Source organism: Puntigrus tetrazona, chromosome 8 (genome assembly GCF_018831695.1).
Source record: "Puntigrus tetrazona isolate hp1 chromosome 8, ASM1883169v1, whole genome shotgun sequence".
Taxonomy (NCBI): domain Eukaryota; kingdom Metazoa; phylum Chordata; class Actinopteri; order Cypriniformes; family Cyprinidae; genus Puntigrus; species Puntigrus tetrazona.
In genome coordinates this window covers 12149690-12171444 of record NC_056706.1, presented here as the reverse complement: position 1 = coordinate 12171444, position 21755 = coordinate 12149690, and the positions used below count along the sequence as shown (strand labels likewise).

General features: G+C 37.8%; 2 protein-coding genes across 2 annotated transcripts; both read left to right on the top strand.

Annotated features, from left to right (window-relative positions):
- The first annotated feature begins 74 nt into the window (after positions 1 to 74).
- hspa1b (heat shock protein family A (Hsp70) member 1B) lies at positions 75 to 2558 on the top strand. Its single transcript, XM_043246451.1, has 2 exons — positions 75 to 271; positions 459 to 2558. Exon 2 carries the CDS (start codon positions 471 to 473, stop codon positions 2385 to 2387), a length of 1917 nt encoding a protein of 638 aa, XP_043102386.1. The 5' UTR covers positions 75 to 271; positions 459 to 470; the 3' UTR covers positions 2388 to 2558.
- Positions 2559 to 3304: 746 nt separating this feature from the next.
- kcnc4 (potassium voltage-gated channel, Shaw-related subfamily, member 4) lies at positions 3305 to 21458 on the top strand. Its single transcript, XM_043246457.1, has 4 exons — positions 3305 to 4492; positions 17088 to 18030; positions 18225 to 18419; positions 20825 to 21458. Exons 1-4 carry the CDS (start codon positions 3875 to 3877, stop codon positions 20890 to 20892), a joined length of 1824 nt encoding a protein of 607 aa, XP_043102392.1. The 5' UTR covers positions 3305 to 3874; the 3' UTR covers positions 20893 to 21458.
- Positions 21459 to 21755: the final 297 nt, after the last annotated feature.

Here is a 21755-nt window from a genome sequence, read left to right as displayed (position 1 = left end):
CGCCCACTTGCTGCATAGTAAACGTGGTGTTTATTCTGCTTCTATATTTAGAGCGCTGATGTTTCTTTGCAGTATGTACGAGATCATCAGAGCGCGCCTGGAAAATTCAGGACTCATTCAGTCTCTAAAGTTACCGCCAGAGCCAAGAGAAGTCTATTCTTTCTAGAAGCAGCATGGGAGGTATAAAACTCTTGGTCAGGCAGAGGCAGTCGAGACGAGACAACTCAAGCAACCTGAAGCAAAGAGCTGAAGCGCTAGAAGAAACTGACGTGTAAGGGACTCTCTTTAATATCCAAATGTAAAATTATAATATAGCTATACATTTTAAGACTTTTTGCATTACTCATCAAGTAATATTTCCTATTTAATATATTTATTTATTCATAAATATATGTAATTATTCATTTTAATTTTATTATTTTCTAATTTAATTAATTGTATCCCCTTTTGTATTGCAGGTGATAAGAAAGATGTCTAAAGGTGTGTCTATTGGCATTGATCTGGGAACCACTTACTCCTGTGTGGGGGTGTTCCAGCATGGCAAGGTGGAAATCATTGCTAATGATCAAGGGAACAGAACCACTCCGAGCTATGTTGCCTTCACAGACACAGAAAGACTCATTGGAGACGCTGCCAAGAACCAAGTCGCCATGAACCCCAACAACACAATATTTGATGCCAAGCGACTGATTGGTAGGAAGTTTAATGATCCAGTTGTCCAGTCTGACATGAAGCTTTGGCCCTTCAAGGTCATCTCTGAAGAAGGCAAACCCAAAGTTCAAGTTGAGTACAAAGGAGAGACCAAGACATTCTACCCTGAAGAGATCTCATCTATGGTCCTAGTCAAAATGAGAGAGATCGCCGAGGCCTACCTGGGTCAGAGGGTCAATAACGCCGTCATCACGGTCCCGGCGTACTTTAACGACTCTCAGAGGCAAGCGACCAAAGACGCAGGGGTCATTGCCGGAATGAACGTGCTGCGAATTATCAATGAGCCCACAGCTGCTGCCATCGCCTACGGGCTGGACAAGGGCAGGAGAGGTGAGAGGAACGTCCTGATCTTCGACCTGGGTGGAGGCACTTTTGATGTCTCCATCCTGACAATCGAGGATGGGATCTTTGAAGTGAAAGCCACAGCAGGAGACACTCACCTGGGTGGGGAGGACTTCGACAACCGGATGGTCAAACACTTTGTTGAAGAGTTTAAGAGGAAGTACAAGAAGGACATCAGTCAGAATAAGAGAGCAGTGAGAAGGCTTCGCACGGCCTGCGAAAGAGCTAAAAGAACCCTCTCATCTAGCACTCAGGCCAGCATTGAGATCGATTCCCTGTTTGAAGGCATTGATTTCTATACTTCCATCACAAGGGCTCGCTTTGAAGAGCTTAACGGTGAGCTCTTCAGAGGCACGCAGGAACCAGTCGAGAAGGCTTTGAGTGATGCTAAAATGGACAAGTCCCAAATCCATGATATTGTTCTGGTTGGCGGCTCCACCAGGATCCCCAAGATCCAGAAGCTTTTGCAGGATTTCTTCAACGGCAGGGAGCTCAACAAGAGCATCAACCCAGATGAGGCGGTGGCATATGGAGCAGCTGTGCAGGCCGCCGTCCTGATGGGCGATACCTCGGAAAACGTTCAGGACTTGTTGCTTCTGGACGTGGCTCCTTTGTCCTTGGGCATCGAGACGGCAGGAGGAGTCATGACTGCTCTCATCAAACGCAACACCACCATCCCCACCAAGCAGACGCAGATCTTCTCCACATATTCTGATAACCAGCCAGGCGTCCTGATCCAGGTGTTTGAAGGTGAGAGGGCTATGACCAAAGATAACAATTTGCTTGGCAAGTTTGACCTCACTGGTATCCCTCCAGCGCCCCGAGGCGTACCCCAAATCGAGGTGACCTTTGACATCGATGCCAATGGCATACTGAACGTAACGGCCGTGGACAAGAGCACAGGGAAGGAGAATAATATCACCATCACCAATGACAAAGGTCGACTGAGCAAAGAAGAGATTGAGCGGATGGTGCAAGATGCAGAAAAATACAAAGCCGAGGATGAGGTGCAGAGAGAGAAGATTTCAGCCAAGAACGCCCTGGAGTCTTATGCCTTCAACATGAAGAATAGCGTTGAAGATGAAAAGCTGAATGGAAAGATTAGTGGAGAAGAAAAGAAGAAGGTCATTGATAAGTGTAAGGAGGTTATTACCTGGTTGGAGAACAATCAGCTGGCTGAAAAGGAAGAGTATGAGCACCACCAGAAGGAACTAGAAAGTGTGTGTAACCCAATCATTACTCGGCTCTATCAAGGAGGAGTTCCTTCTGCAGGTGGATGTGGATTTCAGGCTCAGCCTGAAACACAGGGTCCCACCATTGAAGAGGTGGATTAAAGAGGAGCGCAATATTGTGCTGGCCTAATCCATATTTATAAGAGCTAAATTGTTTAATATCTTGTTATGTGCATGAATTTTAAACGTTGTAAGACAACTGTCTTTCAGCAGTGTCAGCTGAGAAATGCATTAATGGAGTGGAATAAATGAATATGCAATATTTTATTACAATTTATTAGAATTATTCATTTTTTACAAGAATGAAAAATGCCAATTTTACATCATCAAAACCAAACGCATACCCATTTCTCTGCTTTGCTTTACTTGTACACTAGGTGACGTTGTAAGACAAATTAAAACGTATTTGGAATTTCAAATTCAAAGCATCAGATTCTTTATACTTCATGCTTCTTTGTATTGCAATTGTAAAAAAAAAAAAAAAAAAAAAAACAATTTATAACAAAAACAATTCTAGAAATCTTTTTCTTTAAATATTGTATAATTTTCTACATTTGTAAAAATAAAAATCGATCCTAAAAAGTCATTAGTATATATATATATATATATATATATATATATGTGTGTGTGTGTGTGTGTGTGTAAGCTCCTAATAAACTATAATAATATATTTTTATTAAGATTTCTTTATTATTATTTTTTTTAAATAAACGAATGCAAAACAAATTAAGGCTGTCAGATTGTCGAAATATATCAAGTAAAATACGAAATATAGCCTATTTTTACAAATACACGCTAAGTTAAATTAAAATATAAATAAACTCTTAGATTTAAGCTACGATGTTAGTGCGGAAACGCGTTATCGTAGACTGTAAAAGGGGTCCATAATCGATTTAACTGGAGCTTTCCCCGTGCTAATTAAATAGAGTTCACGTTCGTACGTGATGCAGCGCTGTAAGGGTTACTGAGGCGCTGGAGCATCATCATCATCATCATCATCATCATCCTCCCATGGGCTGTGTCGTCTTCTGACTGTCACAAGATGCAACAGATCTTTTCCAACAAACTGATGAGACCGTCTCATCCCTCGCCAACAGAAGATTTGGCCTGATAGAGATGTACAATCAAAGTTAACACGATCGCGCTTTTATTTTAAACTCATACGTTGCGATTAAGGTGACAGCCGGCTGTGATTTACAAATTCAGCTACGTGGTGACGAGAGTTTTGAAAGAAATGAAACGGAGAGTCATTTTTAGAGTAGCCTGACTTTTATTCGAACTAATCTGTTTTTCTTTGTAAATGCAGTAAGATATTCCTAAGCGCGCGTAAATGCCATTTCGGTCTTGATGCGCGGACGGTTTGGTGTTTACTATCGTGTCAAAGTGCCCATGAATGAGGAACGACGCAAGCATCCACCCATAGGCTGAGGATCTAGGAGAGTTTCTGCGTTAACAGGTGGTTCTTCGCCGCCTCTGATGGTCATGTTGACGGCGGAAACTCTCTACAGTTGTTCGACTTTCGTAACTGACGGCAGCCGCGCGGGTTTAGAAAGCCAAGTTACTAGGTGAAAGCATCTCTATCTAAATCTATGATCAGCTCGGTGTGTGTTTCGTCGTACCGCGGGCGCAAGTCAGGCAACAAACCTCCTTCCAAATCATGTCTGAAGGAAGAGATGGCCAGAGGCGAAAACTCGGACAAAATCATCATCAACGTCGGCGGCACGCGCCACGAAACCTACAGGAGCACCCTTAGGACCATACCTGGCACGAGACTGGCCTGGCTCGCCGACACGGACCACCAGGTGAACCCGGATTCAGACGCGGGACAGACGCCCAGCGCCAGCGAGTTCTTTTTTGACCGGCACCCCGGCATATTCGGCTACGTGCTGAACTACTACAGGACCGGCAAGCTGCACTGCCCGGCGGATGTGTGCGGCCCTTTGTTCGAGGAGGAGTTGGCGTTTTGGGGCATCGATGAGACCGACGTGGAGCCCTGCTGCTGGATGACCTACCGCCAGCACAGGGACGCAGAAGAGGCGCTGGAGATTTTCGAACCGCCGGATCCGGAGGACGCGGAGGATGACCAGGACATGCCCAGGCGCTTCGGCATTGAGGACAGCCCTGACCGCTCCAGGGGATGCTGCGAAGTTTGGCAACCAAAATTGTGGGCGCTCTTTGAAGATCCATATTCTTCGCGTGCAGCTCGGGTAAGAGAATGCACATTACACGGATAGCGGTGGAAATGAAGACCTTTATGCTTTCTTGTTCAAGAAATGGTCGAGGAGGAGATTCATAACCTTTATCAGAGGGCAAACTAAAAATCACAAGGGCAGTTTTATTTCTGTTCATTGTATCAATAAAGGCTATACAGCATAGCCTACCTAATATATGTGGTCAGGTTCTCTTTTTGTTCTGTATAAACAACAACAACAAATAGGTGTTTTAAAGAATTAAAAAATAAGAACAATATTTTGAAGATCCTATAATGGAACTTCATATCTTTTTTAATATTCCAAAAACTGATTTTTATACAAAGAAACGTAGTTAAGGTGTCAAAACGAACTCGTATTTCAAGGAAGGCCCAAAATTATGTTAATTCTTGGGTGTCACAATTTTAACAAATTATAATAAATTATAACAAATTGTAAAATACAGTTTATAGCACATGTTTGGTAATTAAAAGTTAAAATTTTTTAAATGAACTGAATATCAGTTTAACACGTTACGTAGAATATAATTGGATACAGTTGCAAAGGTCAAGACCTCTGAGGCTGGACAGGCATTTAATTTATTTAAAACTACAGTTTTAAAAATAAAGTGTATTTATTGGTGTCTGGCTCCATGAAGAACTTTTAATATTCAGAGATTCTTTCCAATAGACAATATGTCCTTTACAGTGAAAACACATTATTTAGATTGTTTTAAAGAAAGTTCTATAGAAAATGTAAAACAATTTAAAATGTTCTTCACGCTAAGAAAAATGTTTCATTTTAGGTGAATCCAAAATGGTTCTTTATATGGCATTGCTGTGAAAAACTGCTTTTAGAAACTATATTTTTAAGAATGTACTTGCTTTAATAGTTTTAGTTAGTGGTATTATTTAACGTCTGTTAGTTTCACCAACCTTCACCCTGGGACAGCACCCTTTCAAAAGGTACACATTTGTACCCTTTTACCGCTATAAGGTGCACCTAAGTACCTTAAAGGTACATATTGTGATTAATAATGCTTTCAAAAAAGTAATAATGGAACACCAAAGTGTAACATATTCATGGAATGAGCCATAAACTGCTCATAATAGGTTCCCTTAAATTAGAAACCGTTTGACTGGCAAAAATGTAATTACGTCCTGCAGTATTTAGTTTCAGTTACGCACTTCTAGCTGATGCATGCCAACAGGTGTTGTATTATGGCCATTGGAGCTTTCGGTCTTTACTCACGATCTGCAAGTCAGCTTTAAATGAATGTCATGATCAGATCATCCTTACTCCGTGGTTATCAGTGGAAACACAACCAGCTCCAACTGTCTATTGAACTGCACCTGTCTCACACTGTGGCAAACATGCACTCACCCAGATGCCACCTGCTCTAGTGTTAATGTGTCACACTCTGATGTCAGATGTGTGAAATCCTCTCTTGCTGTGATGGATGAATGTCACTCACACAACTTTCTGAGATGCTTCAGAGGCAGAATGATTGATGTTTAATTAAAGCTCTTTTTGTACCATTCGCCCGCTTATCTGAAATGTTCAAGGGTGTGCAGCATTCAAATATATGTCTAAGCGATGCCTTTATTGTTGATTGGCGATTTATTAGCAGATAAATGCACCAGACTCGCTTTAAACCAGCCCTAGGTCCAGAGGATGCGTATTAAAGCCCGTGTCAGAGTGATCTTTAGGATTTTAGATTGAATCTGTGTGTGTAAAAGAGAAAATAAGAGTAAGAGAGCACAGTATAGTGCTTTTAAAATGTCTATATGTCAGGTTGAAGTCCATCAAATCGTGATGGAATGACGAGCAGGAGCGACTCTCACAGGTAATACCGTGATGCTATTAGAATAAGTGTTTTATCTCCACTCACAGTCCTTTAGCTGGTTGGTTTGATTTATTTGTGTTATAATGTGCTCTGTCCTTTATCGCATTAGACATTCACAAATTGCTTACCAGTGCATTTACCTAAAAATACAGCAAAACTGTAGGATTATTAAATATCACAATTTAAAACAACTGATTTATATTTGAATATATGTTTAAATGTAATTTATTTCTCTGATGACATTTTCAGGAGTCATTACTACAGCCATCTGTGTCACATGATCATTCAGAAATCATTCTAATACGATTTGCTCAAGAAACATGATATCATGATACACATCAAAAACAGTTGTACTGTTCAATATATTTGTGGAAACCATGATCAATTTTCCCCAATATTTTTTAATCAAAATTTCAAAAGGACAGCATTTATTTGTGATAGAATTCTTTGTAACATACAGTATAAAGGAATTATTATAATATTGTATACAGTATTTAATGTCTTTGAGTAATAAAAGTACGACAAAAGCATGAAAAAAAAAGTATTAATTTCTCGCTCAAACTCACCCAGGGATTTTGTTATTTTGTGAGTGAGTGCATTTTATAGCTAATCATATCTTTCATATCTGTGTTTCGAGGCACATTTCAAGGTTGGATTCAGTTGTAATTACATTACAAGCAAGAGCACCCTTGGCAGAGCATACAGTCTCAGCCGTAATGAGCTGTTTAAATCCGTAATGTGAAAGCTTTTTATTGTAGGGCTAAATCTCTGTTACAGTATTGAACCCTGGACGTTTTGGCTACTTTATTTTGACCAGGAAATCAATTTCTTCCCTTTGAGAATTTTAGAGGTGATTAATTGCTTTAGTTGCTTGGCACAGAGGTCACTTAAAAAAAAAACCTAAACAATGCTGTCATACAATGTGTTCCTTTTCTTCAGGGTGCAAAACAGGCATCGGGTTTCATTGATATGCAGTGTGTTTATCACAGCTGAGCTGCTTTGATTGTTAACATCTACACACAGCTGAGCCATTGCCTTGAGGTCCATCATTTCTTCATCATTATTAAGCTGGCTGTTTGTTTTCCTAATTCATTTAGATGCTTTCTAGCATGCAGGCCTGACAGAGTAAATGGGAATTAAAGAAAACCAGTAATGAGGGAGAAAGAGGTGAAACAGAACAGCTACCTTCTAAAGAATAAATCTTTCAGAGCAAACAAGATGTCATTATATTCCAATTGCTCAGAAATGACAAGGAGCAAATAGTCGGGCTTCTCGGACCCTGCTATTCTTCGTCTCTCTCTCTCTCAATTATCTCTGCCTAGAGAGCATTATGGGCTGCAGGGCTCGTGTTACCATATACAGCTAATACAGTTAGAAAGGAGGAAAAGCCATCTGGGCTTTATTAATCACATGAGGGCTTTTATTAAGCGCAGGATCCAAATGAGATTGAAAAAAATCACTTTCAAAAACGATGTTTTCATCTCATTTTCCAACAGAAATATCAACATTTACTTTATTTTAAGACGTTAAAGTCATGATTTAGCAAATAGTTTAGTCCGTATAGTATAGTCAGTGCAACGAAATGGCAACCAGAATGATTCCAACATTTACCAACATTCATAATATCAGTTTTTGTGTTACACATGAGGGTGAGTGAATGATGATAGAACTTTCGTGTTGAGGGGCACTGTCCCTTTAAGCTGGTCTGTAGCGGTTGACATTTGCTGGAGGTGTCTCGATTGTTTTTGTTGGTTTGGTGAGTGTGTGCATGTCATGTGTAAGCCCTACCTCATAATTACAGCATTACGTTCTCAACGTCATGGTAATTAATCACTCACCGGGTAATTGGCCTAGGGCAGACACTGTCTGGATATGTCGTGCTAGGCATTCTGGTGGCATGATTTTAAATAGTCGTGTGCTATTAAAAAGCATTTTAAAGGGGCTCTAGTGAAGAAATTGCGGACTGAACTAGGTTTGCACAATTTATGAAATTTTCCAAACAATGTGGTATATTTAATGATAATAACAATGATAACATTATTATTTTATTTTGCACAAAATATTTATTTTATGGACGAGATGTTAACTTGCTGATAATAATCATTATTAAAAAAGATCTAGGTTACGTATGTAACCCTCGGTCCCTGAAGATCTCAATTCGTCGGTCATTTCCGGCGTGACTCGGAGTGACCGGCAGAAAGGGAACTGAGCGTCCATGTCTTTAATATGAAATACACGTGGAGCCGGATTTACTGCAAACTTATGAAAGGTGCTCTGATCACAGTGCTGTTCTTCACTGTGCAACATGCATATATAATAATTCTTAATATATTAAAAGTTGTAGCCATCGTGGTTTCATAATCGCGTTAGGCTAAATCGTGATGTTGGTTTTTGTATAATTGTGCAGCCCTGCTGAACTTTCCCGACATGAGAGTGTTGCTTAGAGAATACACAGTGAACTCATGGGTGAACTGTGCAGGTATTACTTAATGTATCTGTTCTGAAATGGCCTAAATGGGTTATTAATTTGTTTGATCATTTCAACCTGTTTCCAGTTAGATATAAAATTGTAACATTTAGGTTACAATGATGCTTAGTTTTATATTGCCGACAATATCATTGTGAATTTATATTGTTTAGCCATAATGCAGTTAAAGCACACATGGCTTTGCAAAAATATTGAGACCAATTATCTGATTTAATTGAACTGAATAGCAAATTTATTCTTCAAGTGTATTATTACTTTTCTAAGCACCTTAATAATAGTTACATGGATTTTGTCTGCTGTTAAGAATAATGTAAAACCTGCAACTGCATAAGTATTCATGCCTTGTGCTGTCGAAGATCTAAATTTATACAGGCGTAAAAAATTGCCTCTAACTAAATGTGAATCATTGCAATAACTGTTTTGTTTTCTGTGTAACATAACAGAGTAGATATGAATTGCTCTAGATTCTGAACACTTCACTGAACTTGAGAAATGACTAGGAATGACTATGAATTGTGCGCAAATGATGCTCTTGCTTCTCAAACTGCCAGTTCTTTTGTTGTGGTTTGGTTGATTTTATTTTGTTAAGGTGTTGTTTTTTTGTCTTGTATTTGGTTTTTGGGTGGGTGTTATGGCCTAAATTGATTTAGCATTACAAATTATATTGTTGAAGTAGTTAAGCAGTTTTTCAAGATACAATATAGTTCGGTGGAAATAATTTATAACCTTTTGATTTGCTCATCCTCAACTATCTAAAAACTATCTTTCCTTTACTGTAGTTAATATAAGAATGAGATACAAATAGAGTATTTGAGGAACATAATCCATAGTATTTGTTATTGTTAGTTTCTGACGCAGCCTGCCAGATTCACAAATCGTTCATTATAAATGATTAATATATGACAGGTACAGTACAATCACCCATTCACCCATTGGTGTATGGATGCAGAGAGTCTTTGAATAAGTATTAGAAATATTAATAGATAGATAAAGCAAAAAGAAACTGGAGGGATGAGGCTTACACAATGAAAAGCACCGCAGTTTTTGGCAACTCTGCGTACTGCAATTACATAATCGTTAAATCATGTAAACTGTGTGTTTGGAAAAACATAAATCAAGTCATAAGAGAAACCGTAAATATGAACAGACACTGTGGACATTCACACGGAAGACTCGAGTGCATATTCATTGCTGTACGTATCTTTCTAATAAAACTCACACCAAATTTATACCTGCACAAGTGGGCCCAGGAACGCAGCGTGCAGTGCTCTGCAGTCTGAGCCTTATATGAGCACAATGACCGTGTGTAAATAACGGACCAATGTCTCCAGCACTTTCGTTGTTCTGTGGAACAGAGTATGGACAGGATGGCTTTGTCTGTTTAGAAGTGGGGTAAACCATTTGGTGTTTAGATAAACCAAAATGTAGATATCCTTCATAGGCTAAACTCGCTCACAGACCTATACACCCAGCCTGCATCTGAAACACATTCACCGCAGTGTCTAGTAATGTTAGGGCTCATTGTGTTTAAGAAAAAAACAACACACCAAAAAAATGTACCTTAAAACATAACATAAACATTTTGTTAACATTTCCAAGTGAAACAGAATATTAAATAAGAAAAGGGTTGGTGACATCAGTTGAAAATATTCTTATTAGTGGAGCAATTTTTTACATTTTGATTAAGGATGATTATGAATGCATACCTTATTTGTTCTTTATAGTTAATAGTGTGCACTGATGAATCATTCAGTGGCGAGGCTAAGGTCCAGGGTGGCTCTCGCCCACTCAGACTGAACGCTGGTTCAATCAATCCTGCTGAATGAGCACTGATCTTCTAGTTGTGAACTTCATATGTATTGCGAATGGTAAACGGAAGAGCTTGACCTGAGCAATCAATCCAATCCAAGCGGAAATTTCAAATTCAATGCATTTTCCAAATGATGTTGGACAAAAGCATCATCATCAAGACGTGGTCAGATCCAGGATGTTTTATATGACCCAAAACACATATGTGTGTACTGCTTGTACTGTACTTGGTACTGTTTGGTCTCTAGCTGAAAAAAACGTGCTAAGAAGATAAATAGGGTTAATTTGTTTATGTTGTTTTTTGAGTATTTATTTTGAATTGGTAACATTAATTACATTTTATCATATAGAAAAACTTTTGTAGACCTTAGAGGGGGCAAATGTAATACTGTTAGCTTTTTGTTGCTGATTTGTTTTCACGATTATCTCGCACAGTGACAGGCTTTTATATACAAGCTCGAGGTCAAGTGCAGAACAGCTTGATTCACAATTTAAATTATTCACCACTTTCATTCCTGGCCCGTGGTTTATCTCATCATGACCCAAGTGTATTGTGCGCTTGCATGTTACTGCTGTGCTGTTACACATAGTGCTGTTAAAAAAACTGCCTCGGCGCTCATCTTCCAATGTTCTTGCTCTTAGAAATGAACATTTGTAAACGTACACGCAAAAGCCAGTGCAGTGAAATGGAACAAATGCAGAAACACTGTTGTTCATGCAGAGAAAAGACAGTCTATTGAGTCTCTCTGGAGAAATGCTTGGCACAACGACTCACAGGCTTCTGGCTCTGGACTCAGAGTTATATGACAGACAAAATAATAGTGACTTAATTCATCCCTGGTGTATGCGATAGCTTTCGTTCCTTACAGCCTGCTGCTGAGAAACATTAAAAAGGACAGAGGGAATTTCAATCTCGTCAGTGAAAGCTCATGCCATGGTTCACTTGGCATATGAAGCTTTAATAAGTATTATAGTGTATTTTTGAGATATTTATTCACTGAAAAACCATTTATATGCATTTGCCAGCACCTTTTTTCCTAAGCAGCATAGATTATTCAAGGTACCGTATACATTGCATGTATGCATTCTTTAAGAATCAAACTCTTGATATGTGTGTTGCTACAGTAGCACCATTCCCTAATGATTAACTACAGGATGCCGACTTTTATGTTTTGTAAAATATTTTTATGTTTATCCAGTCCAAATGCATTTTTTACACAATTATTGTGTTTATTTTATTATTGGGTCATTTTATTTGGTTGTTTTTAATATTTGTTGAGGGTTTTTTTAAGCAAAAGCTGGGTTCAACTTGTTGGGGTTATTTTATTGGGTTATTTATAATATTTTTTCTGTTTTTCTGTAATTATTTGCTGGGTCATTTTTAACGCTGGGTTATTTTTTCTACCTGACCGCTGGGTTGAGTCTGTCTCCAATGAAATAACCCAGCTGCTGAGTTACAATCAGAGAGCAGACTTTTTGAGTTCGATCTTCAGCGAAATAAAGGTTTGTACACATTTAATTTAATTAAAAACTTTACTCTGGTGTAAATTGTATTATTTTACGAAACACAACTTAAGGACAAGATGACAGGCCCAGGCGTTTCGCATGATTGAATAGCTTTTTGCCTTGCATAAAATAAATGGATTTTATTTGGCTTTAGTCCTGATTTTAATTTAATTTGATGTTAAAAGTTCTCTAATGTCAGTTTGTTTATGGGCAGGTGTCTGCAGTTCCACCCCTGAACTAGCTAGGATTTCAGCGACACACCGGCCCAAGAATTAGCACTATTCCAGCGAAAAGCAATTAAAGAGATGGTTGAATATACTTGCTACTTTTAAATATACCTTTTTAAATGTCTCAAATGCGTGTTAATCAAGTGTAAATATATGTCGTTTTTTAAACATTGCTCTATTCAATTCAATTTGTCTCGCATTTTGTCCAGGTGCTCTTGCTTAATAATAAATGTTCATCTTTTGATTATTGCTGTTTCCTCTAGTAATTCTGTGTGTGTGTGTGTTTTATTTCCAGCCCATTTTAAGCCAGCAATATAATCATTTTAAATCAAAATAACCCAGCATGTGTTCTGTCCAATATTTACCCAGCACTCGGTTGCCAGATAACCCACGTTGGGTTGTTTGCAACCAAGCATTCTTTAGAGTGTCCAGGGATTCAGGTTCAGGGACTAGCATAAACACATCCTCGAATGCCATATTTATTCTTTATTCTATATTTTGTGCCTTCCTGCTTTAATGTATGTTGGCAATGTTTTTTCTTTTTCCAGGTATGGTACGCTTGAATTATTTTCCATGGAAACTTAATGGTGAAACAATAGGGTTTGCTCATACAGGTGGTCTGGAATGTGACAGCTGCACTATGGGTGAATGTCTTTGTGAAGTGTGACTAAATGCTAAATGAGCTGGAGGCTGCTGTAGTGAACAGCTGGTACGGGAGACAATCTAGTAACCCTCCTCTTTTCTGTTTTTCCCTCTCTCACATGCACTCGAAAGTTCAAAAGTTTAGAGGCGGTAATATCGTTTAAATGTGGAAGTAAGGACTTAAGGACCAATACTAGAATGATATCTGGATAATGAGACAATGAAGACTGGAGTGATGAGGGAGAAAACTTAAGCTTTACCATCGCTGGAATAAAATTACAGTAAAAGATTTTACTCTTTTACTGCATTTTTTGATCAAATAATTACAAAAATTGTGAGAATAAGGTATTTTAAAAATTCTCTCTCTCTCTCTCTATATATATAGATGTATATATAGACACAATTTAAACAATACATATTTGTCATAGATAAACATCTGAATCGGAAACACCTGTAAACATGTTTACAAAGCATGTACATTTCAGCCATCAACATTACATTTTTTATACCCTGCAGATTTCACTAGCTGTTATATTAAAAAAAAGAGCTCAAGTGTTAATGCTGCCAGATTGATTTCAGTGAATCACTCAACAAAAATAGCGATTTCCTCATCATAATGTACTAAGTAGATCCCACATAACAATCACTGTTTATTTTTATGATTATTGCTAAATGCAATCTGGTCCTCATGGTAATACATTTTTAGCACAGTGTAGCACAGTGGTCTTTTTATACATAATTCACATTTGGAAATCCTATAAACGTACCAAACGTGTTGCACTGAATCCACAAGAGCAGCCTTTGCTTAATGAATTAATCTCAATAAGATGTCTTTATGATGTGTGCTCTGTCATGTGATATAGTGTTAGATAAATGTGCATAATGACCCATCTGTCCAGCAATTTACAACTCCACTTAAACTGTTTGTATTCAGCGCTCTGAAAGGTTTTGTTAATGTTGTCAACAGCACTCTACGGGGTGCGAGAGCAGCTCGACTCAATTATTTCCCCATTTCCTCATTAGAACACAAATTTAGCTAAGAGTCCCTTCCTACGGAACAATGCCTGACATGTTAAGGAAAATACAGTGTTTGCCCAGAATTACGGTCATGATGAGCTGGTTTGACTAAAGGTGATGATGCAAAGGCCTGTTCACACCAAAGACAATCGTTTATTAGGGATTTAATAATTCATACTTAAATAATTCATACTTCATAGTTTTAATGAGTTATACTTTAGTGTGAATACAGTAGTGTCTGCACCCCAGCTATAACAACAACATGGAGGAACAGTATTGTTAGAACCACTTTTTTGAAATTTGAAATTTTTAATAAACAGAGTGTAAACAGGTGTGTATGCTAATATAGTTAAATATATCATTATAGTTATATTTTAACAGGCATCTAGTTGTTAATGGGCCTTTAAATCAGATTAATGCTGCAAATCCATTGATTTTTGAGTTACTAAAAAATACTAAAAAACACACTTGTACTTTCTTTAATTAAAACATTGGGTAACACTTTATAGAGATTGTAAAGTCTCACCGTTCTTACAATTAGCGTGCCTGTTATCATACCGACTGTTTATTAATAGACATACTTATAAAGCACATGCTCTAGTTATACCCAAAACCTAAAAACTACCTAACTAACAATTAATAAGCATTTATTATGTGTTTTTTTGAGGTATCATATCAGTTTTAGCTTTAAAATGAATAAAAGGTTTACACAGAACAGGCTCAACATCGCAAAATAGTAAATTATGCTAAAAGTTAAAAGGATTTGATTCAGGCTTGTTATTATTGCTAGAAAGACCTCCTGAAGAAGTGCCTTTTAACACAGACGCCCTCACTCACTCTGCCCACATACATGTTCTCATATAATTACCACATTTGCATTTTAGCTGCTGAAAAAAAGATGCATGTGTTCCTGAATAGGAGTGAAATTGTTGCTGGTTTGAATCAGAGGGCTCTTCCCTTGTTGTGACCACTTTGCCATTGATTAAAGCTGATTAAAGTACTCAGTGCAGCACTTTAATCAAGGGTGAAATGAAAGGGCTGCTGAAACAGTTCCCTGTTCACATTGCAGTGTTTTATTTAAGGTCATACCGGGTTCTCTATTTATTTGCACAAGTGCATTGTGTAAGTTAATCTAGGCTCATTGAAAATTTGAATAATGTCTCTACCTAGATTCTTGGAACAATTGTTATGCCTTTTTGATTGCAGAGGTACAGAATTAATACCAAAACTACCATCTAATGCCATCGCAACACTTTTGCCATATAGCACGATTTGTAAATGAAACACAAGTCATGATAAATGAGCTGAAGAGCCAAGCTGAAATGGTGTGATTGCTTCAGCCTATGGGCCTTCATCTCATGAGTGCTTTTAACACTGTCAGGGTCCGTTTTTATGAAGGTTGTACCTTTCAAAACTTGAAAGTGCGTTAACCTTTTAGTGCCAGTCAACAAACATTTGACTTGGAAAGTGTCACGTGAAAGAAGCACTGAAATGTTGCTGTAAGTATTGTTGTCTTTGCATAATTCTGCTGTTATTTTAACCAAAAAAGAGTGTGTGCACAGATATGCTTTATTACGGAGTAAAAGAAAATTTGTGCCTTTTGATCTTGACAAAAGTAGGAAGTGCTCAGTAGAGTCTTATGAAAGCCATTTTATTTTTTTCGTAATTCTATTTAATGTTAATTGTGTTATTTGTTGTGGTTTAAAAAATTATTCATCCATTCTTGCTTTGTGTGAAGCCTAAGTCATGTCTATTCATCAATGGGTTCTTAATCTGAAAAAGATTAAAGCTCTATGATGGTTTATCGGTCCCGCCAAATCTTCAATTGACAGCCTGATTAAAAGTGATTCTGTCACAGTCTTCGTTTACAGTTTACTGCTCCTGTGAGGATGCGTATAAACATAAATAAAATTGATTATATCGCTCTGGGAGCACTATCGTGTCGCCTATTGGCTTGTGTCTCCCTCAGCATGACAACAAGTATCCAACTGTGTGGTGCTGGTATGACGTGGTTGTCATGGTTACCACCCCCCACCCCCAACAACACCAGTTGCTTTGCAGCTCTAGTCCTTTATCTACATCTTCACATACATCCTTTATCATTCAGGTACTAAAAATATCACCAATTACTCTGTTTAACAGATTTGCCACTTAGTCCACATCTTCATCTGAGCTGCGGCTGCTTTCATATGACAGCTGACAATTTTTACAGAATTTAATTTGAGCTAATTTAATTATTTGCTGCTAATGAAGGAAAAAGAAATGGCCTCCATTTGTTTTATGTTTTAAGATAATGCTGTATGTTAACAAGCAAGTGGATTTATATGACTTAAAAGATAAGGATGGGCGGTGAGAGAGAGTTTTGGGTCAGTGCTGCAAAAAGTGTTTTTATGCCTAGTTTAATAGTAATACTGTATATTAAGCAGCCCATTTAAAATGTGACGTAAAAAACTATACTCAAATATGAATTCAAGTTTACTTAATGAAAGAAGTTATGTGATCTATTAAATAGTATATTCGTTCTTTGCTTTAGAGTAAGGACATACATTTTTTAAATTAGGCTACATGTTATAATATGTGGTTTTTGCATAAGATTAATATGGCTGTTATCTGTAAGTGTTTTTGTTATGTTATGTATTTCTGTTTTGTTGGAGGTTTGGGGGTTTAGGAATTAGGATTAGGAATTATATGACTATATATATGCTGCATGTTGCTTTATATGAAAACTGCAAATAAGAAATACAGTTATTACTAACTCAAATATGTACACATTAATATTTTAAAACATATTTGGTTTAAGGCAGTCATTTTCTATATTCAACAGCAGTTATACTAAAAATGTAAATTTTTTGATTCAGCTTCACATACTTATTTCATATTCAAAGATGTTAGCCAATTTAGAGGGTTAAAGTCAGGATAGAAAATGCCTCTTTATTTCTAAATCATGATAATTTTTATGTAAAAATCATATAAACATTATAAGTTAGAAAACAATTAAAAAAAATGCATTTCATGACCATTTCAAGGGATTTGTGACTGTTTATTGAGATGTGTTTAATTTCTGGTCTTATCTTTCAGGTAATTGCCTTTGTCTCGCTGTTTTTCATCCTGGTGTCCATCACTAACTTCTGCCTGGAGACCCATGAGGTCTTCAATGAACTTCGTAATGTCACATCTACAAATACTGAAAGCAACTCCACCATGACCCCCATCATCTCGAAGATGGAGATGGAGCCCAAACCAGTGCTGACGCTGGTGGAGGGAATCTGCGTGGTGTGGTTTACCTTTGAGTTCCTGGTCCGCATCATATGTTGCCCAAACAAGCTTCTCTTCATCAAGAACCAGCTAAACATCATTGACTTTGTTGCCATCCTGCCCTACTATCTGGAGATGAGTTTGACCGGCGTCAAATCCGAAGCTGCCAAGGACGTCCTGGGCTTTCTGCGCGTGGTCCGTTTCGTGCGCATCCTACGGATCTTTAAGCTCACTCGACACTTTGTGGGTCTCAGGGTTCTCGGCCACACCTTGCGGGCGAGTGTGAATGAGTTCTGTCTGTTGATCATCTTTCTGGCGCTCGGGGTGCTCATCTTCGCCACCATGATCTACTACGCCGAACGTATTAGCGCAGATCCCCAAGACCCTAGTGGCTGCAACCACACGCATTTCAAGAACATTCCCATCGGCTTCTGGTGGGCGGTGATCACAATGACGACAGTAGGCTATGGGGATATGTACCCCAAGACGTGGCTGGGCATGATGGTCGGTGCGTTGTGTGCGTTAGCAGGTGTGCTCACCATCGCCATGCCAGTGCCCATTATCGTCAACAACTTCGGGATGTACTACTCACTGGCTATGGCCAAGCAGAAGTTGCCCAAGAAGAAGAAGAAGCACAACCCAAACCCACACATGGTGATGAACTCTGCCTCGTTTGGGAAGTCGGAAAGCAACTCACCAAGGAACAGCACACAGAGTGACACGTGCCCTCTCGCTGCTGAGGAGAACCTTGGAAGAAACCGCTCAGGTAGAACATCACGCTTTGAATGACAATAGTCCTTTCTGAGAGACAACAGTGGGATGAATTACATTGATACAATGAAGCTAAAAAACATTTTAATGTCGAATTATACTGGGAATGAACGTTATGAACGAGTGAATTGCCATGAAGATGGTCATGGGTACTGACATCCATGTTTTTGTCTTTTTTCTTGTTGTCAGATTCAAAGCAGAATGGCGATGCTACCGTAACTCTTTCTGAAGAGGAGAGCTGCAGTCTGACCCAGCCGCTCTCTCCGAGCGAGAGGTGGACACTTCGATGCTCACGCAATAGAGACAAGCCCATGAAAGAGGCAACTTGCTTCCTTCTAAATTCTGGGGATTTTTCTTGTGGAGCTGAACCCACCATCCATACAGGTAAACGAGAACTGCTGTCTATAGATTTAGAATCTCACTGATAAATTCATCAATTAAAAATATACTGTTATTGCTATAAGTCAACTGTCAGTGTTCATTTCTGGGGAAAAAATAAGCTACCCCTCTATATTCCTCTTTCAATATTCCATTTCTCTTGGAAGTACATCACAATTCGAAATCAGTCGCAAAGATCCGGTTCATGAAATAAAAATGTGCAATAAAAAACATTAATCTGTTGTCACACATGTGGAATCTTTTGTTGTTGTTTTGTTTTCTCCCATGTGTTCAGTGTGACCTACTTTCTGTTAATTGTCTAATTGTCTTCAGCTGTGTCTTGTTAATTTTGTCAATTCCTGTGTGTATTTAAGTTCCAGTTTGCATTCGTTCTCGTCTTTGATGCGTGTGGTTTTTTTGTCCTTTCTGCCAGCCTGCCTGCTTGCAATTCTGTTGTTATTTTGTTCGGTTGTAGAGGCTTAAAACGGTTTAAGTTTTTTTTTCTCGTTGAGTGCTCCTTCTAAGAGGGTTCAAAGAAAAGTGACCCAACCCATTTTTCAATGTTCAGATTAACCTGGCAGGGTGCCAGAGTCTAGGAAATTAAAATGAAACATTGTGAATTTTTATATATATATATATATATATGAGTAAATAGGCATTGTGTCCTTTATTTAGATTTATTTCACAGAAAAATGACCAGCCTACTGTACATTATCCTGCTTATTATCTGGGTTCTTCCCAAATAAATGGATATGAAGGATTGATTTGCATCAATATTATTTCATTACATGAGAAACAAGAACCTGCAGAGTGTAATGAAGAACATGAAGCTGTCAAAGCTATACCAGAAATCATTCAGTTGTACATTTACTGTAACAGTAACAGTCTTTATAAAAACATTTGACAGCAGAATGCCACAATTGACTAAACAGAATAAAGTATTCTGGAGCACCGTAAAATTTTTTCTTTCTTTTTTTTGTCAAACATGTTTTTCTGTAGCTGACATTTCAAAACCGAGAAAAATAGGATGATAACATCACACATAACAGGAGAGCATCATAACAGACAAAGCGTTCTGCTAACCCAACATCCTTCATTACTGATTGCTGTCAAGTCTGACTTCGACTCCGCCCGAATGACTTGCGCCTTGGCCCCCAAATTCCCTAAAGCTCCGACAGGTTGCCGGCAGTCTATTTCTGGAGATAATCGCTTGATCACGAGCTGCTTGAGCAAACATTCCACCTTTTTCATCCCAGAAGCCCCTCTCTCCATTTGAAGGAGGAGAAGTGCTGCTAATGTAAAGCAGGGGCTTATTAGCACCTGTGGCTGAAGCAAGACAGCTTATAGGTGGGAATCATCATCTGAAATCCGGTTCACTAATGAGTAAATTAATTACGATTTCCATAAATGAATAACTACATCTCATCTATGATCTCATCTTTGTTTTGATTTTCCTCTATTTTTGGAAAATTCAAACAGAGGTCGTCTAAGCCCTTCAGACACTCTGTGACGGTTGATTTGTCATTTGTGTGAAAAGCCATGCAATTTTCCTTGCTGATGTGGAGACCGATGCACTCTGGGAATCAATGAGGGGCAGAGCGACAGCAGCTGTGGTCCTGTCAAACAAACAGTGATTACAGGCAATAATTCCTCCGCCAGACATAGCAAAGATGCTCCATCTTTGGAAATGTCATCGCTGATGGTAAAAATAAATATATACGAATGATCCATAGATCAGAAACCCGTGGCATTTTCTTTGTTTGTGCTGCTTTGCTGTTTGCATTTGTAAAATCACATTAAATTTTAATTATGTTTAATGTATATCTTATTCTCTAAATGCATTTGTTTTGAGCTTTTTTTAGGTTTTTTTTTTTTACTGCAAAATTAAAAGAAATCAAGCACTTTTTTTTGCAGTAAAGACAGAGTTTCCTTGGTTACTGTCATGCAGCGCTGTCTTTTTCAAGCCGACTTCTTTCTTGATTTGTGTGTAATTATGTGACGAGCCAGTCATCCAGCACTGAAAGGCATCATCTGCAGCAGTCCTGAAGTGAGTTACGGATCTGCTTCTGGTCCCGAAAGGCAACTCAACTTAATTGCTGCTAATAGGTTTCCATTAGCAACATGGACAGACCCCACGGCTTTCCCAGTCTCTGGGTTCACTGCAGGGCCTCTGTAGGCGATGCAGTCTTGTTTTAATAGGCTGGAGTTTTTCTGTAAAGACAGTAATACATAAATCTGCAGTGCTGGTGTTGATCCAGATCCCATTACATGTCAAAGTACAAAATCTTAAATGGTATATAAGTCTTAAAGGGACTTCAATTTGGTTCCATTTATTTACTAATGCCCTTCATTTTACTTCCATTAAAATACTAAGTTTGGTTCAGCTTGTTTTCTCTGTGTCTTTGTTTCAGAGAGCTGTAAAGATACGCTCACATCTCCTGCAAACTACACTCAAGCAGAAGTCACGACCCTGACCTGAGGGGGGGTTCGTCCTGAAGGGACGAGGGGGACACTCATCTGGGATGCCCAGCAGTCTTATCAGTCATGCATCATCTTTCTCAGTCAAGAATATGGACCGTTTCAAGTCAAATCATCATGTTTGTCTGTCCATTTTAAATGCTGCCAAGCATGTTTTTGCATGATAGAGCATAAGTACTTTTGGTCGAAAATGTAAGTTTAATATACTTTTTTTATTTGGGACACATTAAATCTTAAATTAATGATGTCGCTGAAGTCCTCATTAAATCAAAGCCATTGAATTGAAGCCATTTAAATTCTAGTATAATTCTAAAAGTTGATAAAATAACTTTTTTTTTTAAATCTCTCAAATAATATTAAAAGGAAAAATAAATATTCTTCAACTTCATGTTTCATTGAGGAGATATGTTTAAAGTCTTGTCTCCTAAAATGCCTTTATTGGATCAAAAATACAGAAAACATAAAATAGTAAAATACTGTCCCTAGTAAAAAAAAATAAAAAAATTATATATATATAAACAAACATTTAAAATACATTTATTTCATACTAAGTATAGTTCAAATCTATTAACATGTACTGATATAAAAAATTATAATTAAACTTTATTTGAAGTACTAATTTCTCAATATTAAAGCCTAAAATGTGTTTTAACTATACTTCAGTACATTTATATTCATTATTTAGTTGGACAGCACTATTTCTGCGCAATTACAATACATTAAGTACAAAATTAGCAGACTTTAATTAAACTAGTGTTGTGTACCAATCACAGGTTATTTTTATTAAGTACTTAAATATGTAATTGTATTTGCAGTATACTTAGAATTAAATAAAAGTATTTCTAATAGTATATTTATTTTTTA